At 32.8% G+C, this 26,626-nt stretch overlaps 1 protein-coding gene across 9 annotated transcripts in view; it reads left to right on the top strand.

The window, feature by feature from the left end:
* LOC148611566 (signal transducer and activator of transcription 5B-like) overlaps positions 1-26,626 on the top strand; it is a 79,358-nt gene that overhangs the window by 15,097 nt on the left and 37,635 nt on the right. For 5 of the 9 annotated variants that reach the window (XM_088592231.1, XM_088592235.1, XM_088592228.1 and 2 more), the window contains 9 exons: positions 6,204-6,340; positions 6,946-7,105; positions 7,789-7,878; positions 8,477-8,569; positions 9,772-9,853; positions 10,928-11,145; positions 12,452-12,606; positions 16,199-16,363; positions 17,366-17,500. In XM_088592231.1, the coding sequence (XP_088448357.1) occupies positions 6,204-6,340; positions 6,946-7,105; positions 7,789-7,878; positions 8,477-8,569; positions 9,772-9,853; positions 10,928-11,145; positions 12,452-12,606; positions 16,199-16,363; positions 17,366-17,500 (1,235 nt within the window). Of the gene's footprint in view, positions 1-5,425; positions 5,572-5,785; positions 5,805-6,203; positions 6,341-6,945; positions 7,106-7,788; positions 7,879-8,476; positions 8,570-9,771; positions 9,854-10,927; positions 11,146-12,451; positions 12,607-16,198; positions 16,364-17,365; positions 17,501-26,626 lie in introns of those variants that run through there. The other 4 variants (XM_088592234.1, XM_088592230.1, XM_088592232.1 and 1 more) reach the window with 4 other exon arrangements.

The raw sequence follows: 26,626 nt of genomic DNA, 5'->3' as shown, positions 1-26,626 counted from the left end.
CATGATTTTTTTGTTATCCCATCCCCTCCACTTTGGAGCTTGAGGTTATGGTGATAAGGATGATTGATAGATTTTTATTGAACGATACTTTCATGGAATTATTAGTACTGTTCAAGTAGTTAAACAGTTGTGCACCTGCTATTTTGATTTTTGATCAAAATGAATTTGGAGTCATCTAATAGCAAAACATGGACTTTAAAACATACATAGATACTTGTAGGATGAGTGGAGTACCCCATAATGCACCTTCTCCTAAAGCACCAAAACATTCCAGGTACTTACTGCCCTTGTGTATCTTTTATTTTGATCTAAGATTCAAAGGAATGCAGTTTTCATTTAGTAGACTTAGTTGTAGTATGTGTGGCAGGATTGTAGTATGAGTGGCAGGATTGTAGTATGTGTGGCAGGATTGTATGAGTGGCAGGATTGCAGTATGTGGTGTGATGTTACATGTTATAGCCAGTCATTAGACTTAACTAAAAGATTAATTCTTTAGTTGCATTGGGTTGTCATCAGTGGTTTTTAGTATGATGTTGTGAGATGAATCATGCTCTCTGGTTATATTTGGTGTCTAACATTGGCAGGGAACTTCAGTCTAGTCCTGTATAGGTATATGTTACAAATACCTAATAAACATTCTCCGTAAGTTTCACTAAGATTATTCAAGAAGTTTTGGAGAAATTGCAGATACAAAATATGGTGTACCCTATTTCAACTAATCTGAGCAGATGTCAACATGTGATGGCAACTCCAATTTCATTCAATACAAACATCAAAATAGCATAAGGTGCAGTGTCTTTTAAGTTGTATTTTGAAAACAATATTGATAACTCCTACATTTTTATTTTTTGCAAAGCTTTGGTTTGAAGTCTGTTGTCATTTGACATATCATAGATTTTGATGTGTACCTGTTTTGTCTAGCGGGTCATACATTTCATTGCACTATTTACCCAGTTCTTTCAAATTTCGTATTTAGTACACTGCCATTTCTTAGGAATAAGGCCAAATAAAAAAAAATTGTTTAAGGTCACATTGGGTAAAAAATAGAGTAAAATCACTAAATTTTTATACAACCACAAAATAATTGTGGTCTTATATTGATATGGCACTGTTGTCATCGTCCATAGACACTTGGTTTTCGTTTGATAATTTGAGTATTAGTTGGTTGATCTTTATGAAATTTCATAACAAGGTTTTAAACCACAAAAGAAAGCTTGGTATTGATGTTTGGGTTTATGGCCCCAACCGTTTTAGAATTAAGGGTCATAATGGGGCCTAAAACAAGCATTTCATGTCTGGTCTTTGTTCCTGGATTATATTCTTTTGATTACCACTATAACCTTGGTTCCCTTGATTATTCTTTCATGGCATTTGTTCCCTTGATTATTCTTTTATGGCATTTGTTCCCTTGTTGTTCTTTCATTGTATTTAACTCTATAACTCCAATAAAAGCATAGGTATTTCTATGATATTGTTCCAGGGTATTACCACAATGGTCAGACTTGGATTGATTTTTGGGTAAACACTTGAACTTTTCAGAAATTAGAGGCAAATAAGCGGACCAGAAACATGCATTTTCCTGATGTCCAGACAATAACTTGACTACTGGTATTAGCAAATGAATCTTTTTGAAATTGTATTACAAGGTGCCATAACACAAAAGGAAGACTTGGATTGATATTTGGGGGTTGTGACTTTTGCCAAGTAAGAATAAGGGGTCACAAAAGGGCCAGAAACAAGTGTTCTTTTCTGATTTCTTGATTATAACTTGTTTATTTCTGGTCTGATTTTGAAATTTTTTTATTAAATTCGTCATGAAAGTCCTTGTCCTTTTCAACCAGATTTCAGAATCTTTTGCAATTTACAAATTATAAGGGGCCAAAGGTTGCCTACCCAAAAAAATCTTTTTTCAGTGCAGTTTTGAAGATTTTTAAAATAAGATTCTTCATGAAAATCCCTGCCTACATTTTTCAATCAGATTTCAGATGTTTCTTACTGTTCTTGTGTACTAAGGGGCCAAAGGGAATCACACCCCAAATATTGAGCAAATTTTTTTTGGTGCAATAGCGAATTTTTTTTAATTGGATTCCATATGAAAAAGCCAGCCTCAGTACAAGAGCTTTAAGAAGTATGCTTACCAAATTAACCCTATCATTTACTGTTGTTGAGATAATGAGGTACAAAGTGATCCATGAATACATCCTGAAGCAGACCTTTGTACTTAAATTGAATTTCTAAATATTGTGCAATATTTTGTCCAAATCATTTGTTGTTTCCATAATGAACTGTATGTCCCAAGGTTTAGTGTGTCAAAATCTGATATAGTGTCCAAACTTGCCTCAAGTGAACAGAGTTAAACTGGCTGTGTTTGTATCATGCTGCTCTCACCGAAGCTTTTAATTTTTGAATTGTTTTATAAAGACACTTATTGGAGGATTTCTTTACTTTAATAGTGCACAACTGAAAAATGATAGCAGCATGAAAATATACCAATAAAATGTTTTAGGGTAAGCAGAAAACATAGGGTATGTAGATAAGGTAACCTTAAACAGACATATGTTTTTTTCTTGGCCTAAGATGAAACTATTTAAGGATTTTACCATAACTCTAGACCAGATCAAACCAATTATAAAGTTGAATAGTGAGGAAATCCCTTAGCAATTATTTCCAATTTCATATTCTGTGCAGTGGATAATATGATTTATGCCTTAATGTAATTACAAAAATTGGAAATAGGTCTGTTCTGCCCCAAAGGAAACAGATTCATTAAATAATATGTGAAAAATTATTGGTAATAGTATGATAGATTTTAAAGAATTGTGTTTGTTCAAATTTATTAAACCCCCCAGGAGCGTGCAGTAAGGACTATTTATTATTGCTTTGGTAAAGTTTAATCTGGTGGAGTTGATTTATAGTTTTGTTATCTGTAAAATGAATTCATCAACTGTTTGAAACCCTATCATATCATGTATGTTTCTGGCCTTCAAATATATGTATTCTTGCTTTGATTTTTTAGATAATCTTCATTCAGTGTCATGTTTATTATTTTCATACTATCAGTTACTGTATGTATATACATGTATGTTCATATTTTCTTATTTTTTTTAACCACATAAATAATTCAGTTACAGGTACATGAATTGCTTCATTACTGTAAAAATATTATACATGTACATGTATGTTGAGACATGTACATATACTTGTATGTGGGATACAAACTTTTGTAACTTTCATGGATTAGTAAATACCTATTTTAGTTGATATAATTTTTTTAGAATTTTTTTTTTATAATCAATATATCCACATAGGAAAAAAACTGAAGAGATTTGAATAAACCATAAATTTCCACTGTGTAGAAGTTCATTTCTGTTGATCAAAGGCATGTCTATTTCAATGCATAGTACAAAAATTACTCATCATCACCATAACAAGCCACCTTGTTCATCTATATTATTGTCAAACTAATATGACAATGAACATAAAGTGTAAAAGTACTGCTAGGCATTGACATGTTCAAGAAGATGTTAAATACTAAAAATTCATTAGAAAATTAATGTAATGTTAAAAATAATTTTGGACTCAAGTTCCTTTGATGAATTTTATGCTGAGTACATGTACTACACGATTGAATGAAGAATAACTGTAGTAATTTTAATACACCTATTTTATGGTATACAGCTGGCCAAAATAATGCTTTCAGGGATTTATATGGTAGTCTGTAGACATCCTGATACATGTTCCTTTTGTTTTTTACGTGAAGTTCTGTTGTCATTGCCTTATGTATATATATCATGAGATTTCCGCCTCTGTGTTTTCTGAAGTATATAGACTTGTGTGTGCATGATTTTGTTGTGATCTGCCTCTTGTGTTTTTTTTATGTATATAGACTTGTTTGTGGATGATTTTTTCATGAGATTTCTGCCTATGTGTTTTCTTAATCAACAACATGTTCAATTACTGATGGAACTGTAAAATGATTTACATGTATAGATTTATTTAAGTTTGTGACTGGCAACATATGGAAACTATCAAAAGAGTGTGTCCTGTGTATTTATTCACTGTTTGGGACTTTTCTTCTGACCCTCTATCAAAAGAGTTTGTCCTGTGTACTTATTCACTTTTTTTGGGGCTTTTCTTCTAACCCTCTATCAAAAGAGTGTGTCCTATGTACTTATTCACTTTTTTGGGGCTTCTAACCCTCTATCAAAAGAGTGTGTCCAGTGTACTTATTCACTTTTTGGGGCTTCTAACCCTTTATCAAAAGAGTGTGTCCTGTGTACGTATTCACTATTTGAGCGTTTCTTCTAACCCTCTATCAAAAGAGTGTGTCCTGTGTACGTATTCACTTTTTTGGGGCTTTTCTTCTAACCCTCTATCAAAAGAGTGTGTCCTGTGTACTTATTCACTTTTTGGGACTTTTCCTGTAACCCTCTATCAAAAGAGTGTGTCCTGTGTACTTATTCACTTTTTGGGACTTTTCCTGTAACCCTTTATCAAAAGAGTGTGTCCTGTGTACTTATTCACTTTTTGTGACTTCTCCTCTAATCCTCTATCAAAAGAGTGTGTCCTGTGTACTTATTCACTTTTTGGGACTTTCCCTGTAACCCCCCACAAAAAACCATATTTGAATGAAAAATGTGCTCTTTAACAAATTGAAAATGAATTATAGATAAAAAAAATATATATCTTATGTATATCTGGATACAGCAGTTGTGACAGGGGCGGGTCCAGAAGGGAATGGTGGTGCAGGGGTTTGGCACCCCCTTTTTATTTGAAAATTTGTCATTTTCATGTTTTAAATTGACAAAAAATTACAAATAATGTCTTAGCACCCCTTTTCCTGAAGAATCCCAGCTGATAACCCTCTTTTTCAAAGTGTCTGGATCTGGCGCTGTGTGGTTGGTTTTTATATTTGAAGATAAATGTTCCTATTACCGGTAAACACTGACCTACACAAATGTAGTATTGCAAAGTACTGATCATGTATACATATTATGAAAGTTTACTTTTCTGCTAAATCAGTACTTAAAATAGGAACAGGGTATTCACATAGTTATATTAGGCTGTAAAATTGCAAAATATGTCCATAAAATTTTTCAAAGGTTATTAAATCATCATGCCACACATTTTTAGAATTTTATCTTCATAACCCCATGAATTACATGTAGTAGATCATGCGCTAAAATCCGTTATATATCAGTAATTTTCCAATGACAATGGCAGTGTATTGATTTTTGAAACTGTGTCAGATTCTTGATAGATTAAAATAAAATGAAACTGTAGAAGCATTTATTGTTTCATTGAAAAATAGAACACTCAGACATGTTATTTTAATATCCTATTTCATGTACATGTATCATATGTTGTCACACAGGACAATTTAAAAGTGTATCTTTACGGTTTGTAAGGGATTGTCTGTGTTTTATTTATAAGTGTGCTATTTTTAAATCTTCTTTCACTTTGATGTCTAGGAAAATAGTTGTTTACTCTCCAATAATTAGGTCAGGATTGAATGACGGTCAATCGGTAAGGATTGATATAATTATATTTCTGAACATGAGACTTCAGCAGGTAAGTAGACATGTACATGCTTTGTTTAGTGATATGATATTTGTATTCATTAACTTTTGTATCAATTTTCAATCTAAATTTCTTGACCTTCTTGGTGAAATAGAATAAAAATGTTAGGAATTTGAGTATTTTTTTAAACTGAAGTAATCAGAGCAGATATTCATTGAAGGTATCCTTATGAAACTCAGTCAGTACAATTTTTAACAATTCTGTAAGCAGTGAATGTGCTAGAAGTAAGTACATGTATTTTGATATAAATGTGCTTCTTATTTTCTGAAGATATTGACAAGAGCAGTTGGTATGGATCATAAGTTATATGAGTAGTACTGTATGGCAGAAACTTTTTGGCATACTATTTTGCCTCAAAATCACAAAATTTTACTCCCACCAAAATAACCTGCTTAAAAAAAAAATATAAGGTTTCATTTGATTATGGTGAGCATTGAGTAGTGATGTACTTGAGAAGACATTGATTCAGTCAGGGATGCAGCCACATTATTTTATCAAAACCATTTCCTTTAGGAAGTAATGAAAAAAACTCTTGACTTGCCATGTTTTGCACAAAATGATACTAATACTTGCAATAATGTTATTCAGAAACATGTGCAATGATTGTTTCATCTCTTTTCTAGGGAGAAGTTATGTCCCTTTGGGCAAGGACCCAACAACTGCCATCTGAATCGCTGAGACAGATAGAATCATTTTACAGTTCAACTTTTCCTATTGAAGTTCGACACTACTTTGCTGAATGGATTGAAAGTCAGCCTTGGTAAGTTGCATTGTTCTGTAATAATGTTATTACATTGTTATTTTATGACATATTCAATCAGATGTCAAAATAAGCACACTCCCACTGGCTGGTGGCAGGCAAAATTCATGACTGACAAGTCAAGGTCAAACAAAGTTTTCCCACTGGGCCATCTGATAATGGATTTTATTTTCTGCTCAATGCATCATAAGGTGAAGTAAACTTCACTTCTGACCAGTTCAGTTTCTGCAAAAAAACTTGGCGGGTTGGACAAATTCACTTATTTCTACCTATGCCGTTGAGGCACTCAATTACCATGTAAAACAGAATAGAGATACCTTATAGTCATGCAGCTTTGGTTAACTTATAATTGCTTGTTGTGAAATTAAGTCGATGTAAACTAATTATCAATTTGATGCAATGTACAAAAACCATAAAGTAAAGTATTTGTAAAAACAAGAAAACAGATACGTTCTTTAGCAGTATATCTTTTACATTGCGCACACTATCTCAGGCTTCCTTATTCAATTTTCAAAATAAACTCTATAAGAATTAAATGTCTATTTCTTTACATAATGTTAAACATTAATATTCGAAAGCTTTTAAATTTTTTCATATTTTTTAAGGACTCAGGTTGACGAGAACAACTCCCAGCATGAGACATACGCTGTTACCCTACTCTCCAACTTACAGGATCTCATTCGTCAAAAATCTGAGGAGCTTCCGCCTTCACCAGACTACTTCCTTTTGAAATTACGCTTCCAGAATATTGTAGAACAATTGCAGGTACTGTTGAACTAATTATGTAAGACTAAAACTAAAATGCTTTTTTGGGGCTCAACATTTGTGAAAAATGGAAGTTTCTTCTTTTATTTAAAAATAAAAAAAAAACTACAAATTTCTTATGCTAAAAATATGTGGCACAACTGATAAAAGCATAAACAAAGTATCAATTCACATTTGTTTCAACTGCAAGGCAATGGGACAATGGAGAAACATGAAAGTAAAATCCATCTGTCTGTCTGTTGTCTGTTAGCAACACCTTTTAAACACATTTTCTCAAAAACCACTTTGTGGTTTGCTTCTGTATTCAGTACAGTATATTATTATGAGGATAAGATGTGCATACTACACTTCTGTTTTGATTAATTATTTTTATGGGTTGTACCAGATGAAAAGTATTCCACAGTTCAACATGTTTCTACCCTTGTGTGTTCTGTTGTTGGGGCCTTCCAGAGTTTACTTAAAGGTGTGTTTACACTTGTCGATGATCTATTGGTGAAAGTATTTACTTTTTTTTATGTAAGTTATATGCTAGTGCATTTGCTGTGTTGTATTGTATCCACTCTTTCTTCTGTTACCAACAAATGTACCAATGGAGATTGAGCTACAATCAGTCTGTGAATGTTTGCAGAGCATTTTGCTTTTTGTGTTTGGTTTTATCATGTTAGTATATCTAATAATTTCAGGAGAAGTATGCAGCAGCTCCACTTGGGCTTGTCAGAGTGGTTAAGAGTTGTCTCAACCTTGAAGAGGCTCTCCTCAAACAGGCTGAAAATGTGAGTAGATTAGCAGCATTGTTGGGAGTCTGATGATACCTTTCTAAAAAGGTACTAAGAACTAAAAAATGATCTTAGTAGTCTGATAGAATTATAAGAGAAATGTTGTTTCTTAACCTCAACACTGTATGCTGGGAGTCTATTTCACAAAAAGTTGTATGTGTAAATGTCATGACTTACAGTGTTCTAGCTAGGATCTGAAAGTAGAAAGTCACAGAAGAGGGCACAAACACATATAATGTACCAGACATGACACAGACCCTCATATTTGTCAAATTGTTTTTGTCATATACACGTATGACACTTGGAGGTAAAAGGACATTATTTGCAATGTTTATTTCTTATAGAGATGACTTTTGTGATACAGTTTACCATAATTTCATCAGGGTATTATTAAATCATGAAGAGGGACATGGGGTGCTCAGAGAGCAGAAAGACATAGGTCTTTGAGGGTGGGGGTGCAACCCCCTCCATTTTTATCTAGTGAGTTACACTAGTAATCTCTAGTACCGGTACTCATCACTGAGTAATGATGTCATAAGTTATGATAAATTTCACACATACAACATTTTCACAATATTTAAATAAATATTTTCAGCCATCTCAGGCTGTGGCGGATCCAATGGTACAACAGCTAGCAAACAACAAACAAATATGTAAGGATATTGAGTCATTACAGAATCTGACAACAGTAAGTGTTAATAGTTTGGAGGACTCAGTTATATACACCATCCTTTTATATTGCTGATCTTATGTGAATAAAAGGTAAATTCTAATATGATGTCTTCATATCGTCGAACAGTATATGTCGGTACAACCCCACCTTTAGCACCTGCACACCGTCTCTTCTTTCGCTGTCACTTTGAGACAAAACACTCATTTAATAACGTTTACATGATGATTTAACGGCTGAGAGGTTATCTAATTGAAATCAGTTATATAAATACACATATTTAACACATACGATGACATAAGTATACATATTTAATCACTTCCATACGGGGGAGGTGAAACAGAACAGCCGTTATTTTGGCTACGCCTTGGGAAATTTTTGTCACAAAAATTAACATATTTGTCATATTTGAAAAGAAATAATCCCTTTTGGGGGGTAGATTTGTACTCATTTTAACATGGGTTTGGCATTTTATATTTTCATTTAACACCTCGCTGTCGCTCGGTGTTAAATAATTGAATATAACTGCCGTACCCATGTTAAAATGAGTACAAATCTACCCCCTTCACAAATTATTTCTTAAATAACTTAAATAAGTAAACATTTTACAGAATGTATTACTATGTGAAATTTGTATTAGTTCAAAGTATTCATGTTCACATGATGGTAACAACCTGATTTACATCGGAGCCTACATATTTTTTTTCTCTTTCAAATGTCAACAGGGAATGAAAAAAACCATAGAGTTGTATTTGATTGAAAAGTGTATAATCTTAACCCTTTCAATGCTGCACATTCAATACAGCGTTTGGCTGTCACTGCTGCATTTTTCTAATATTTTTATGCTCTGACAAACATACACCTTATTTTAAGCTTTCACAACTCTTTTTTCTTGGGGGATACAAAAAACAAATTATGTAAAAAACAAATATGAAAAGATTCCAAGGTATGATAATTTTACTTTTATTAGGTCTTATATTGCAAATTTGCACTTGAGTCCAGGTGTTAAAGTGAATGGTGCACGAAACGGGGGACTATCAACATGGGTCATTTCAATATCTATGTTCTCCTGCATTTCTGCATCGTTTATTGCCTGATCAAATTCTGACAATTTCTCGCAGAACAAACTGGTCATTGCAACATATGCTGCAATCACCATCTGGCTCTTGGTTATACAAATATATGTATTTATTATATTTTGATGTTGCATAATTTTTTAGGTAACAGATACTGATATCAAACAGTTACAGGAAAAACAAGAAGCCCTTACAATACAATGGAAAAATGCCAATACTGTAATTTGTAAGTATATGTTGCCATGTTGAATACAGTGAAACCTGTTGAAATTGAACCCTTATTTATCTGAAAGGTAGGAACCTGTAGCCCGGTGGTTGTGGTTGATTTTATGTTCATTGTTATTTGATTTACTTTTTTTGATAGAGAAAAGTTGATTTGCTTCATTTATAAATAATTTCATTTCATTTTTTTTGGCCTTTCACAGGTTGCTTTATGGTATGGGTTTTGCCTATCATTGAAAACCATGTGTGGTGACCTGTGGAAGTTAAATTGTTTCTTGCTTGACTTTTGGTGGATAACTGTCATTGGCATTCATACCACGTCTCCTTTATTTATAAGTTTTAAAGTTTGGTTTAGGCAGGTTTTACTGTATTAAAGTTTGGTTTACGCAGGTCTTACTGTATTGAAGTATGGTTTAGGCAGGTTTTACTGTATTTACTGTAGGGAAATAGGTGATTCAAATGTACCTATACTTGTTCTATAACTTGATTCAGAAGTGGAAGTATATTCTGACTAAATTACTCTCATGTCACCTAAAAAGCAGTTCTCAAGTGACTGTTAAATAAACTTGCTAACTTTGTTACAATCCAAATAGACTCACTACCCAAGTAATTTCACACAATAACTCAAAAACACTTTCACCAACTTTTATGAAACTTTGGTGAGTTGTTCATATCTCTTGACGTAAGCTCCCTTTCGATTTTTATAAATTTCAGATTTATTGTTTCCATGTTATGAAGTTTTACTCTTTAAAAAAAGGTGGAAATGGCCAAGGAAAGTTATTCGTTGAAAAAATCGTTGATAACAGACCATTTGTTATAATGATCAAGTATTAAATATAAAAGGTACTTGGCAACCTGGTCAGAAAACTGTGTTTTGAACAAGATAGAAATGTATGGGTGAAAAATCAAGACAACAAACTTAGTTAACTTGAGGTAGCCTTGATAGTGCCAAATTTTTGGTGCATTCTTTATTTTATTTTATTTTTTTTGGGAGTGGGAGGGTATTTGACAGGGCTCACAGTATTTCTAAATTTGCCTAACCACATTTTATGTAAATAAATAATGTAATCCATTTCAGCACAACTGACAACAGTGATTAATCAGGTTCATGCCAAGTTAGAATTTGTGGAAACACAGATTCAACAGGTAGCAGTAGGAGATAGCCAAAATGAGTTGGAAACACTAAGAAAAGAGAAAACTGATTGGATGAACAAGGTGCAAGAATTAACCAATCAGAAGAACACTATACAGGCAGATTTACAGTCAAAGGCTCAGGAAGTCCTTGATCTCAGAATGGTAAGTCATGGTAAACAGGGGTTAAAGGTTAATTGATTTGAGAACTTCAAGCACCTCTTTTATAATAACCTATTTGAAACAAGAGCATTATTACATGAATAATATAAAATTGAAACTTAACAAAAAATGTTTGTGACTATTTATGCTTACTTAGAGAGGTATAATACCATAATATTATATTGCTATTACTTTGTCTGTCACTCTGTCTGTCCCTCCATTGTACATTTTTGTAACAGATTTCTCAGCTTCCATTCGATGGAATGCTTAGACAACTTGGTATATTGGTTTGACGCATAATAACTTGTACAGTGCATTCTTAGCATTATAAAACATGCAGCATCTTGTTTCAACAGTACATATTGAAATGAATCCACTTTCAATGAAGTGTCCATCACATTTACACTACTTCAGATCTCCTTACGTACAAGGATAGTGTAGTACACATTAAAAAAAACAGTCCAATACTTTATCAGTAAAATCTGTTAAATCAAGCCAAAAAAAAAATGTCTGTTTCCTGATACCCGACCTACCCAATTTTTTTGGGTGCCTACCCTAAATATTTTATTGCCAATTTGGCTGAAGCACTGTTAAAGTTTAGATTGTTTCCCCATTAACTCAATGTAAAATGTTCTTGAAAAACAGAATAATTTACCTACCTTATTTTTTCTTGCTAGTAGGAGGAAGTAAGACTATTATATTTTTAGCCTTACCCAGCTTCTCACATCACCTTCCCCAACCTTCTAACATAATACATTAAATATACAGCATACCAATTAATATGATATTAAGCAGGTAGACCTAAGGTAAGGGACATAACTCTTGAAATCAGTGACATGTTTGTATCATATTCAATTTTACCAAAGCCTCTCATGCTTTCCTTTAAAACAGAATAAAATCAATCCAGGTTACTTTGATGCTTATATGAGATTGATGTAAAATGCTGAATTGAATACAAACGTTCCAATGATTTTTAAGAGTTGTGTCCCTTACCCTAGGTCTACCTCCTTAAACAACTCTTTGTATGTGGTTATACTGTAAAGGTGTTAATTTTTCCTGGTTAGCATAAAAGAGCAAAAAGTAGTACCTGTGAAATAGACCTCTAAAATTGATACTTGCGCATTTGTCCTCTTGACTAAGTTCATGAAAATAAGCATCCGCAAAATAAATACTTTTACAGTATCTGATGCTTTGAAATTTATTTTATTTGCATTAATATTTTATATACCCAGTAAGTTTTATTTTTAACAACATCTCATCTGTTCCTACATGTAAAATCAATTAAATATGTACTGTAATTAATATGTAGGGTCTGCTGGCAAAGTATCAAAAGTCATTCCTTACACTGGATGAGGTTCAGAAGAAAGTAATTGACATGGAGTTGATCAACTGGAAGAGGAAACAACAACTGTCTGGGAATGGTGCTCCAATTGATGATAAACTCCTTGATATGTTACAGTCATGGTGAGAATTATACTCAACTCAGTCTATCCGCAAGTCTTTATTCCTAAGTAAATATGTGCAATTAAATTCACTTGTTATAAAGGTGCTTTTGAACTTGCCCTCACAAAGTACTGACTTTGTGAGGGCAAATTCAAAAGCACCATTATAACAAGTATTTGATCTATTCAAATTGAGTAATTTTTTATTATTAAGTTATTTACCTAGTAAATCAGCTATCTTTTTGGGAGATAATCAATGTGATTTCTTCCTGTTTAATAATAGAATTACTCTTGTATTCTTATTTTTACTAATATGATCTTATATTTTGACAGTATACTGACAAATTTTGTCAATTTCTGTTTTTCTTTTGTTGGTTGCATTTTAAAATCATGTCTGTATAATTTGTTGATTGATTAAAAGTTTGAGTTGGAAATTGTTAGGTACCAGTTTCTATTTTTGTTGTTTTTTTTCTTCAGAATCAAAATACCTTATGTCACTGGTCTATCACTGGAACTTCCATACTATTTCTGAACACTACACAAAAATGTAGTCCAAATATAATTCCTATTATATCATTCAATACCTCTTTTATACCAATTAAATATGTTTCTTGCAATTTATCTTCTCAATGATATTCTGTTATTTATGCAAATAAGATCTAGTCTTCATATCAACTCAAGATTTGAAGGACTCCTTTTTGGCTATGAAAGATATTTAGTAATAAATTTACATTTAGGGAATTTATTTCTGGCAGTAATGTGTCTGAAAGGATAAAATGTGTTTTTATATTTTTATTTTAACACACTTATAAGTCAAATTATCCATCCTATCATTAATATTGTACCATTTATAGACAGGAAGTGAAGAGCAGTGATTTTAACCGAGTAAAATTGGCAGGAAAATTCAAATTGATTTAAGTGTCTAGATTTTAAAAATCTTGTGTTGAGGAAATTATTTTCTTAAGCTGATAATGGTTTTATTTCAGTATAATTGTTAAGTAGGATAAATACTCTGTTAAGATAGCTTTTGAATGTTAATGCACAGAAACTTTTGGATAGATTTAAAATTGGGGAAAAAGGTGAAATGGAACAAAAATTTGTAAATGTGTGTGAAGTTGGATCACCTGTATAGATTGACTTTCAGTTTATACTTAAAAAAGGACTGTTTTTAATAGTATTTTAAATGCAATGTATGATCACAATTTTATTTAACATCATATAAACTTTGAAATTTTTGTTCATGCTACAATTTTCACAAGAATCCAAAACTGCCAGTGCTATCAGCACTTTGATTCGCATTTTTTTGTGAAAAAATATCATGGCCCAGACCAGAATATCGATGAAGCTGAAATTTGTGTGAAACTACCAGTAACTTATGATAGTGCTTTATTATTATTACATGTATTTTGTCGTAATTTACTATTACTGGTAGATAAGTAATGGGTATATTCAGGAACTTGTTCAGTAGTTTACTAGAAGTATTTATAGAAAACATGAGTGCTTAAGTTCAATTTACACTATGGTATAAGTTTAGCATAAATCTTTGGTCTGTTGTTATGCCATGCCAGCTAGAAAAAAGTAATGCTGTTAAAGTAATAAGAAAGATAACTATATTGAAGACACTTATAATCCCTCTTGTTACAGCAATGTCAGGAATGGTTAAAACTGGTCTTGGGCTGACTGGTTCCTGGTCTGACTTTGTTGCATATTTCTCTTTCTTTTGTGATGTATTCATTTTGGTTTGTTGACAAAATGTTTTAGCAATGACATATTTCCAAATCTTTTTTGTCTAATTTTTTCATTCACAATTTATAATCAGATTTATTTTGATATAACAACACAATGTTTGTCAATAGACCTTCTCGTGATAACAACAGGACAATAGATGAGCATGTGTGAGATACACTTACCAGAAGGTAGGTATTGGGGTAGAATAAAAGAATTTTCCTTCCAGAAGTATATATTGTGCAGGCTTATTAATTACCCCGCAGTTACCATGAAAAAGTATATTACTAATTAGTAATTTCATTTTTAATAATCTTTAATCAGAAGTCAATACTTATATGATAGCAGTTTACAGGACAACGGATGTTGATTGGTTGACTGAGGGTTCATATGCTGAATTTTAATTTTTGACCTATGTGGTCCAATAAATTGCAAAAATGAATTACCTCCCTTGTTTCTGTTTAATAAAAAGCTGAAATTAATAAATTCATTTAAAGAGGAACAAAGATAATATAATGAAGTTATTTTAAAGATTATAGACTGTTTTTGAACCCAAAAAATGGTGTTATTTGTATGAACCAAATGTCATTTTGCAGTAAATCATAAAATAAAGGACCTTTATATTTGCTGATGTTGTATCATATGAGAGAAATTAGATCCAATTAATCATCATACAATTTTTTAGAGATCAATTTTTATCAAAGTATGGTTCATACATTGAATCATTTTACTTGAAAGAAGTGATGTACAGCAGTTCCAGTGTTAAGATTAGGATTTGTTTGTATTGTCAGCTTGTGGACGGGTCATATCATGAGTTAAAGAATAAAACGGTATGCACGAATCTGCTATTAGAAGTTTGATTTATAAAACAGAGCAAAACTTCTTGTACGTTTTTTGTGAGCATTTCACCTTTTGAATTACTTTAATTAAAAACAATGACATTATTTCATGGTCCTGACAGAAAAAACAAAAGATTCTAACACAAGTTCCTAAAAAAGATCTTGGACTACTTAAATTGTTGTTGAGAAATTTGTATTTCACATGAGTTAAGCACAACAGAATGAATGAATAGACCATGAATTTCTCTCCCAAATGTACGAAATAATTGGAAACAAGTGGAAACACATCTCTTCCAGTACATGTTACATTTTATTGGCATTCTACCTAAAGTTAGGGAGATTATTTCCATCATTTGCAACAACTGTCATTGTGACATAACGTTGCATGATCCCAAACGGTCTGCGACTTCATCAATGAAATGGCCAGTGACTTCATCAATGAAATTGACAGTGGCTTCATAAATGAAATGGCCTGTGACTTCATCAATGAAATGACCTGTGACTTCATCAATGAAATGGCCAGTGGCTTCATCAGTGAAAGTACCTGTGACTTCATCAATGAAATGGCCAGTGACTTCATTAATGAAATTGACAGTGGCTTCATAAATGAAATGGCCTGTGACTTCATCAATGAAATGACCTGTGACTTCATCAATGAAATGGCCAGTGGCTTCATCAATGAAATGGCCTGTGACTTTATCAATGAAATGGCCTGTGACTTCATCAGTGAAATGGCCGATGGCTTCATCAGTGAAAGTACCTGTGAGTTCATCAATGAAATGACCTGTGACTTCATCAGTGAAATGGCCGTTGGCTTCATCAGTGAAATGGCCTGTGACTTCATCAATTGCTTTCTTTGGTTGGATAACACTAAGAGTAAATATCATGTGACCTTGTCTCACACTTGCCATCTTAACATGAAAACACTTATTTACAGAAGAACTATCGAATAAAATATTTACTGGGAATTATGTACAAGTAATGTGTATTTTCATTTGTAGGTGAAAATACTGATTAAAAAATCTTTCACACTTCATTTATTTATTTCAGGAGTGAAAGTTTAGCAGAAATCATTTGGAAAAGCAGACAGCAGATTTTACAATTTGAAGTTTTAAGACAGAGGCTTCCCCTGAACTCAAGTGGTGAGAACCAGAATGATGTATTACCAGAACTGAACCAGAAAATAACTGGCTTGTTGTCATCTCTTGTAACAAGGTAGGTATCATTAACTTTTTGGGCAATCTTACATGATATCTATCCAATAGGAAGTAATGAAGGCTTGCTGTGTTTATCTCCCTTTACATTATGTTTTAATCTTGTGAAATAATTTTCCAATAGGTCGAAAACAATATGTCTGTCTTCTGCTACCCTACCTACCCTATTTTTTGTGCCTACTGTAAACATTTTCTGGCCATTATGGCATGCACACTGTTAAAGTCTAGATTGTTTAACTCAGTTTAATTTTTTTTGGAAAAATTAATTAATTTCCCTACCTACCTACCCTATTTTTTTTCTTGCTGGTAGCAGGAAAAATGAGTACGATTTTTTTGCCTTATAACTGCTGGGATTAATAAATAATTTGATTGTGGAGGATTGTCTAATGATAGAAGTTTTTTTTTAAAATGTTGTGGATATTTTCATGGGTAGAGAAAAAAGACATTTTATAGGGTACTTGCAATTGTGTGGGTCAATATTTTTTTTTAAATCATTGATTTTTTCTGCATTTCTGGTAAAATTGTGACCAAAGCAAAGCCTTTTTACTTACTATTAATTACAAATATTTTGTTACAATTAACTTAATGTAGTTACATGTTCACAACACTAACCATTGAGATAGTAATGATGAATGGAAATTCAGTATTTGATACATTTATAGAAAAATTATGACACCAATTTCATTTCCCTGATTACTTATAAAACTTATGGTAAGTGAAAATTGTTCATTTGTCTAATTAAAGTTAAATACAAAAGAAATCAACTGTTGATACATGTATTTTTTATTACAAATCAGTGATCTAGAATTCCACTTTCCCGTCAAGTAGGACAAGTGCTATTTAAGTGTGTGAAATTAGTTAAAAGAATGCCACCCTGGAAAACCAAGAAAAATAATAAAACCACAGCAACACATTATTTTGTATTTCTTGGAGATGTAATTATGAAAAGTGAGATAACATATTGTGAAAATGTTAATCTTATCAAGTGAACGTATCTTTTCAGTACTTTTATCGTTGAGCAGCAGCCACCACAAGTCCTGAAAAAGGATTCTAGGTTTACAGCCAAGATAAGGTTACTGGTTGGAGGAAAGCTGAACATCCACATGAATCCACCCACTGTCAAGGCCTCTATCATAAGGTTATTTTTATGAAAAGATTTTATGAATTCATAAGGCCAACTTTTTTTTATAATCTGTTTTACAGGGCTTTTTTTTTAAAATTGGGTTGAGGGGAGCAAATAAAAATAAAAATAAAAGTCGAAGTCTTTGCGTGTCGATGGAAAAAATAAAAATAAAAGTAATTATTTTTTGTTTTTTTGTTTTTTTTTTTACTATAATCTAAATGTGCGAAAAGTAAGAGCTTTTGATACTCAATTTCACAAAGTGTCAAACTATATAATTATATTAATGAACTATGTCTTTGGAAAAACACTTTACAGTAAAGTACAAAGCAATCTGATTGGTTTAGATCTGGTTACCATAGCAACCAAAATTCTTAATTTTTGACAATTTGAAATGTACGAAAATAGGCTATGTTCAGACCCATTTTGCTAACAAGAGCAGGAAGATATTAATTAAATGTATGCATGGATATGTAGTAGGTGCTCTCCACTGAAACATATCAAAAATAAAAATATGTAGCATATCTTTGATTTTTGCTCATCTGGACCCAAAATCCCCCCTGTAAGGACTTTTCTTCTTATCGTTTTTCATACAAACTTTGTCCAGACCATAACTTTTTTGTCTTTTGACCTAGACTTCTAATAATTGGTATGTTGGTATATCCTTTCAGGGTAAATTGTTGCATAACAGAGTGGGAGACTTTTGACCTTGACCTTTAACCTCAAGGTCAAATAACATACAACTTTTGGCAAAATATGATACATAATTTTGTCTGTGCCATTGTTTTTTGGTCTTTTTACTTAGATATATGATCTTTGGCATTTAAGTATATCACATCAAGGCAGGGAGTAATCTTTTAGGTAGGTGACCTTTGACCTTGACCTTTGGCCCCGAGGACAAATAACATTAAAGTTTTTGCAAAATACCATAAAAAACTTTGTCTTGGCCATATTGTTTTTGTCTTTTACCAAGATATCTGATTTTTGGTATTTAAGTATATCACACTACGGTAGAGTGTAATGTTCAAGATAGGACAACTTTTGACCTTGATTTTTGACTCCAAGGTCAAATGACATTCAAAATTTTGGCTAAATACAATACAAAATTTTGTCTGGGCTAAAATTGTTTTGTCCTTTCACTTAGACATCTGATTTTTGGTATGGGATTATAAAACCTGAAGGTCGGGCATCACATACTAGGGTGGTTGGCATTTGAATTTGACTTTTGACCTCATGTTCAAATAACATACCATAGTTTGATGCCATTCATACAAAATTTGTCCATACCATAACGCTTTTTGTCTTTTGACCTAGACTTCTAATATTTAGTATGTTGGTATATCCTCTCAAGGTGGAGTGTTGCTGCCAGAATAGATGAAATTTTACCTGAATTTAACCTGTCAACCTCATGGTCAAATGAGATACACATTTTGGCAAAATACCACTCAAAATTTTGCCTGTGCCACAACTTTTTTGCATTTTTACTAAGATATTTGGTATGTGGGTATTTCACGCCAAGGTTGAGTGTCATGTACCAAGGTGTGTGACTTTTGAACATGACCTTTGATCTTATGGTCAAATGACATACACAATTTTGGCTTAAGTTAATGACTGATTTCAAGCAAAATTTCACCTCACAGTATGTCATAAATGTAAAGAATCACTTGCTCTTGATCACCTGATTGTGCGTAACTCCAGTAGCAGTACTAATCTTTTACATCTGTTATGGAATATGTGTTCTCTTTATTTCAAAGGAGAAGAACTCAGAGCTTAAATAATTATACCCCACGCAATGCAGTTGCGCAGGGTATAATGTATTTGACCCGTCCGTCTGACCATCAGTCCATCAGTCCATCTTAAGTTTTCCGTACTTTTTTTTAAACACTTGCAGATATTGAAATATTTTGTTGGTTAATAAGTTCACCATGATAAGTTTAAGGTCAAGTTTACTTTTCGATAATTTTTACCGAAATTACAGGCTTTGTACTTACCAAAATTCACAGAAATAACCATTTTCCTGACTTTTTTTACTGAACATTTGCAGATATTGACATGATTTTTATTAGAAATTAACCGTGATAAGTTACAATACAAGTTTGTGTTTGGTTTCACTTCGATGATTTTACCGAAATCACGGGCCTTGAACTTAGCAAATTTTATAGAAATAATAGTTTTAAGGACTTTAAAGTTCTTATGGATGCCATCGAGGACTATGCAAGAAAATGGATAAAACGAGAACAAGAAGACATTGATTCTCTGTCAGAGTGGTTAAAGGCTGTGAGGTCTTTAATTTTTAAACAATGAAAGTTTTAAGTGGGTCAATGAGTGCCAAGGCTACATCAGTTTTCAATGACCCTGATGTAGCAAAAACACTCTCTACTATACATGACAAATATGTTGTCGTACCAGCAGACAAAGCCCAAAACAACATTGTGATTGTCTGCAAAACGTTTTACATCCAATGTTTATTATCAGAGGTAGACGTAGAAAATAATAGCAGTGATAAGACCTATACTGCTACCACAATCTCCAAAGAAGAGATTGTGGAAAACCATAAATCTGTGCTATCCTCTTTTGGTCTCTCTACCAAGGACGATGATTGTGATTTACTGTCTATGTACTGGATTCCTAAACTCCACAAGAATCCATACAAACAACGTTTCATAGCTGGATCTGCAAAATGTACCACCAAACCTCTTTCAAAACTTTTAACTTCTATACTCACAACTGTCAAAGAAGGTCTGCAGTCCTACTACAACACTTGTTACTCCCGTAGTGGTATTAATCCAATGTGGATCCTGAAAAATTTGAAAGATCTTTTGGAGACAATTAGTTCAAGACTATTATCTGAATATAATAGCATTAAAACCTATGCTTTTTCAACACTGTATACTTCTATTCCCCATACTCAGTTAAAATCTCGACTTAAAAACATTATACATCGTTGTTTTTCCAGAAAAGATGGTACACCTAGATACAAATATATAGTTCTTGGTAGAGATTCTCATACTTTGTAAGAAATAATTCCAGATCATCTTCCAAATATACAGAGGAAGATGTGTACAAAATGCTGGAAGTTTAATTGACAAAATATTTGTCCATTGTGGTGGACATGTTTTTCAACAAATGGTCGGCATTCCAATGGGAACAAATTGTGCTCCTTTATTTATTCCTTCACTCTTATGAGGCTGACTTAATGGCTGATCTGATAAGAAAGAAAGAATATCGTTTAGCTAGATCTTTTAATCTCAGTTTCCGCTATATAGATAACGTATTATCTTTAAACAATCCTAATTTCGTGGATTTGATACATCACATCTACCCAAAAGAACTTGAGATACAGGATACTACAGACAATGTGAAGTTAGCCTCATACACTTAGAAATCGATGGTAAAGGAAAACTACTGACCAAACTTTACGACAAACGTGATGACTTTTCATTCAGAATTGTTAACTTTCCTTTCATCTGTGGCAACATCTCTTCAGCACCTGCGTATGGAGTGTTCATATCACAACTCATACGTTATGTCAGAGCTTGCCAAAACTACGCAGACTTTTTGTATTGCGCTACAACTTCAACAAATAGGCTCCTGGAACAGGGTTATGGTGCTACAAGATTGAAGTCATCACTACAGAAGTTTTATAATCGTCATCATGAACTCGTGGATCATTATGGTGTATCCATCAGCACCATGAAAACTGATTTATTCAACGGTTCATAGTTTTCCTTTCCTCGTTTTTCTACCCTGGACTTGACTTTTTATGAGCAACCCGGCGGGTGTTTCTAGAAAAGCAGAGGATGCTTACCCTACTGGTGCACCTGGTCCATGCTCCCAGTTTTTAGTGGAGTCCGAGTTGCTCATTTGCTTTTGTTACTTTGTTTGTTTGTTTGTCGGGGTTTAACGTCCGAGCAGCAATATTTCAGCTCTATTCAGACGAGTTGTTACTTCTTTGTTGTGTATGTCTGTTTTCCATGTCTGGCCTTTGTCCCTGGATTACATTCTCTTGATTGCTGCTATGACCTTGGTTCCCTTGATTACTCTTCCTAAACACTTGCAGATAATGACATGATAAGTTCACAATAATAAGTTACAGGTCAAGTTTACATTTTGTTCCAATAGATGATATTTAATTTAGATTAATTAAAACTTAAATTAATCAAAATCTGGCATTTTAAACTAACATTCTGAGTAACAGAATTTAGTTATAAGAGGTTGGTTTCTCATTGTATATTTAAGCTCATCTGGGACGAAGGTCATTGTGAGCTATTGCCATCACTTCGTGTTCGTTGTAGTTGTCTGTTGTCATTGTTGACTTTTTCAAAAATCTTTTTTTAAATTTTATTTTGTTGTAATCTTTTCTATACCTGATTTAACACTCTTATTCCTTTTTTAGCTCACCTGTCCAAAGGCCAAGTGAGCTTATGCCATCACTTGGCATCCGTCGTCGTTGTCGTTGTGGACAAATTTTTAAAAAATCTTCTCCTCTGAAACTACTGGACTGACAGGTTTTAAACTTGGCATGATTGTTCCTTAAGGTGTTCTGCGCAACAAGACGGTTGGGATTTTTGATCCATGAAAAAACATTGCCGCCATTACTAAAAATAAAACATAGGGGTCAGATGGCAGTTATTTGCAAATAACTCAAAAACCGTTGCCTTTTCCAAATTTCTGTCATCGGTAAAATTTTTGAGCATCATGAGAAAGACCTATGCCGAAATTTTCAAAACCATTCATTGACTAATGTAGAAGTTACGACCCCTGAAACAGTTTTTTGTTGTTTTTTTAACATGTACAACTTTGAAAATCTTCTTCTCTAAAACCATTTAAGATCAATGAATGAAAATAAGCATAATAGTTCTTTAGTGTAATGTGCACAAAATGACTGTTGTGATTTTTAATCTGTGAATAGATATGGCTGCCTGTACTAAAAATGGAACTTAGGGGTCACAAGACAGGTTTTTGAAAAAAAAGCAAAATTCTGGTTCAGGCCATAAAAATGCTATGAAAAGTATTTCCTTCATTTTGACAATTTAGTTGATTTTAACTTGGTCTGTCTGATTCCTCAAGTTTTATCAAATAAGCAAATGGTTAACCAGGTGAGCAATTCAGGCTCTCTTGAGCCTCTAGTTATATAGGTCCTTCTAAATGTTAACAGCTACAAGTAATAGATGTAGGGTAACAGGCAAGTAAAGAAACATTTGTTATTTTTAGCTCTCCTTGCTGAAGGTCAAGTAAGCTTATGCCATCACTTGGTGTCCCTCCTCATCGACAAATTTTCGAAATTCTCCTCCTCTTGATAATTGTGCACAAATGACTGTTGGGATTTATGATCTGTGAAAAAAAACATTGCCGGCATTACTAGAAATAGTACAAAGGTGTCTAAAGGCATTGTTTTTGAAAATAACTAAAAAAACTGTTGCCTTTAGCGTAATTCTGGCAGGGGATAATATTGTACAGGATTAAGAGAAAACCTATGCCGAAATTCTGCAAACAATATTTACAACTGATGTAGGAGTTATGACCCCTATAAAAGTTTTTTTGGCATTCCTCGTATGTACAACTTTGAAAATATTCTCCTCAAAAACAATTGTTTTGTATGGTATTCCACACAAAACAAATGTTGGGATTCTTGATCCATGACAAAAACATAACCCCTGTTACTAAAAATAGAACATAAGGGTCAGAAGGCAATTTTTTGCAAACAACTCAAAGGTTGTTGCCCTTTTTTGGAGGGTTATATAGTTCAGCATCATAAGATTGGCCAATACCGACACGATTCATCTACTAATATAGGAGTTATGGCTCCTGAAACAATTCTAATTTTTTCCACATGTACATGTGCAATTTTGAAAATCTTCTTCTCTAAAACCATATAAGATCAGTTAATGGAAATAAAGCAAGTCAAAAGTTGATATGTTATTTGACCATGATGTCAAAGGTCAATTTCAAATGTCAACCAATCTAGTATGATGCGCCTCGCCTTGAGAAAACATAATCACATACCAAATATCAGATGTCTAAGTAAAAAGACAAAAGAAAATTATACCCCGGACAAAATTTTGTATGATATTTGGCCAAAATTTTGTATGTCATTTGACCTTGGAGTCAAAGGCCAAGGTCAGAAGTCATCCAATCTAGAACATTACACTCTAACTTGATGTGATTTACTTAAATGTCAAACAGGTCAGATATCTAAGTAAAAAGACCAAAAGGTGATGGCACAGACAAAATTGTGTATCATATTTTGCCAAAATTTGTATGTTATTTGACCTTGAGGTTAAAGGTCAAGGTCAAAGGTCAACCTTTCCGGTACGTGACACTTTGCCTTGAGAGGATATACCAACATACCAAATATTAGAAGTTTAGAAGTTTAGGTCAAAAGACAAAAAAGTTATGGTCTGGACAAAGTTTGTATGAAAAGTGTTAAGAAGAAGAAAAGTCTTTATGGGGGTGATTTAAGGTCCAAATGAGCAAAAAACAGATATGCTACATGTTTTTATTTTTTATATGTTTCAGTAGAGGGCATCTACTACACATCCATGCATACATTTGGATAATATCTTCTTGCTCTTGTTAGCAAAACAGATCTGAACATAGCCTATTTTTGTATATTTCAAATTGTCAAAAATTAAGAATTTTGGTTGCTATGGTAACCAGATCTAAACCAATCAGATTGCAATGTACTTTATTGTAAATTGTTTTCCATAAGATACACTTCATTAATATAATTATTTAGTTTGGTAAATATCTACCATTAGATATAAAGAAATACATTCAAATTGTGACATTTTTGTGATTATTAGGCCCTAAATTGGTGGCTGCTAAGGAGTGGTTGTTGCTATGGTAACGGTGAAAACATTTTTCATTTTTTCATTTTATTCATTGTTTTTCTTATATATCCAACCAATTTAAAGTCAATTTGGATAAAATATCTGACATCAATAAATCACTTTCAGTGAAAATTGCATGATTCTTAGGCGGACTGCTACTTAACTTTTTGAAAAGAAGGTGTATAAAATATTTTTAATGTTCAGATACATTTACACATTTCCAAAGTGTTTTGAATGTGTATTGTAAGTCATAAGTCATTTGTGAACATTTCAACCCTTCACTTTATTTTTGTCTAGGTAAATACATCAGAACCCATGCCACATTTGTTCTAATTGTCACTGATCAGTTATGGTTATTAGTTGGAGAATCACATTTGTATTGTGTCATTGGTATGACTGGATGTCAGCATCTTATTGATATAATATGTTTTGATAATTGTTTTATTGGTAGGTGCAGTGTTGTCCATCTTTGGTTTATGTAATTTGATAGTTAAGTTTAAAAAGGTCTATGTTGGTCACAATTATGACATGTACATTTATTATAATGACCAATAATCATCAGCTGATCGAGCCAGATAAAATGGTAATTTTAGGCAAGATGTTTACCCAGGACAGTATATAAATATATATTCCTTTAATTTATCCATAAAGGATCTATCTTATCTCTTGGTGGTTAGAGAGGAGCATTTTCGGGATAAGATGATTATTTTGAATTTACAATTGGTATTGAAATATTTGGTTACATCAGTATCAATTGCGGAGGTGGAATGTTGGATGAGTCTTGCTGTGTAAAATGTAATTTATTTTTGTGCAGAACATTTTATACGGTGTTACAAGATGTGTTGAGATTTAGACATAACTTTTAGTGTAATATTGCCCACTGGTGTGTTGAGCAGGGAGTGAGAATGTTGTTAGGTTAATAAGCATTTATTTTATAATCATGCAGCTCATGGAGTTAAGTAAGTAAATCCTTGTGAAGCTGTTTGCATAATAAAAATATTTGTGGGACCATGGCAGGACACCTTGTTATGGCCACCACAGCTTCCTCATCGACAATCTTATCAATTATTTTGTTGACGGATATAGAAAGATTCACCTTTCTGTATTCCCCAATAATTACGAATTTGAAATAATCGTAGGTTGACCCTTGACCGCATTGTTGTGGTCGGTCATCGACCTTCAGTGTTTTTTATTAATTAAAGATAAATGCCAAGAACTTCCAATAGCTTACTAAAATAAAACAATCGCTGTTTGGTCGCTTCTTTTTTACTCGTCCAATGAAAATTTGCGATCTATTTTTTTTTTTATTTTCATCATGGGATTTTCTTGAAAATATTCCAGGAGTCAATGTAATTTACAAAAATAAAACAACATTCGCATACTTTTATTTTTATTATATTTTTGGCTAAAATAGGGTCCGCAGTCTGGTAAAACAGATTATAAAAAATGTTGGCCTAATTGGGAAACAAAACAATTTTATAAAAAAAAACTTGTCCCAATTAGAATTAGAAAGAGTCCGATTGGAGCTAGTATTAACATTGATTTCACCTGGACCATGTCATCAAACTTGTAAAACTTGAAGGATTATGAACATAAGTAAAGTGATTCATGTGACAGAAGTAGTTTAAATGCCAAATGCCTTTTACAAGTCATAGAAGGATTATCTATAAGACAGGGATGATTTTGTTCCGCTTTTTTATTGAATTCTGATTATTGAAATCCAGATTTTACTGTTACGATTTTTTTTTTACTGTTTATTTATTTCTGATTTCACCAATTTCTGCTCTAAAATCATCCCTGATAAGAGTATAGCAATGTTATATTGGTATTGAAATAAAAAAGATATAAAAAATCCTGGATTGTACTGTAAAAGCTATTGAAATTGTCTCATTAAAGTTAAATACAAAGAAATCAACTATTGATTTTGTTATTACAAATTCGTGTTCTAGAATTCCACTTTCCCGTCAAGTAGGACAAGTGCTATTTAAGTGTGTGAAAGTTGTTTATTATGCTTCACTTTCCTTTTGCCAAATAGAAACCTTGAATTGTTAGTCTAGAAAGCAAGCTTCAAGTGTGGGAAAGTTTAGAGTTTTCCCATGGAAACCTAAAATTTTGAAAAATTTTAAAACACTGACTAATTTCCTAGAGATCATGGTGTTTATATGAATTTAATCTATGACCATAGAAACAATGGAGATCTGATTTCAGCCTGACTGGAAGTGATCTGTAGCACATCATGTGGTGCAAATGTGGAAGTTTAATATGTATGACAGTAAAGCCCTCAGATAAGTTACTCAAATATGCTTGAACC

The sequence above is a fragment of the Perna viridis genome, chromosome 7 (genome assembly GCF_037379345.1).
Source record: "Perna viridis isolate PV_CMFRI_1.1 ecotype Kerala chromosome 7, ASM3737934v1, whole genome shotgun sequence".
Classification (NCBI taxonomy): Eukaryota; Metazoa; Mollusca; class Bivalvia; order Mytilida; family Mytilidae; genus Perna; species Perna viridis.
This window is presented reverse-complemented; position numbering and strand designations above follow the sequence as displayed.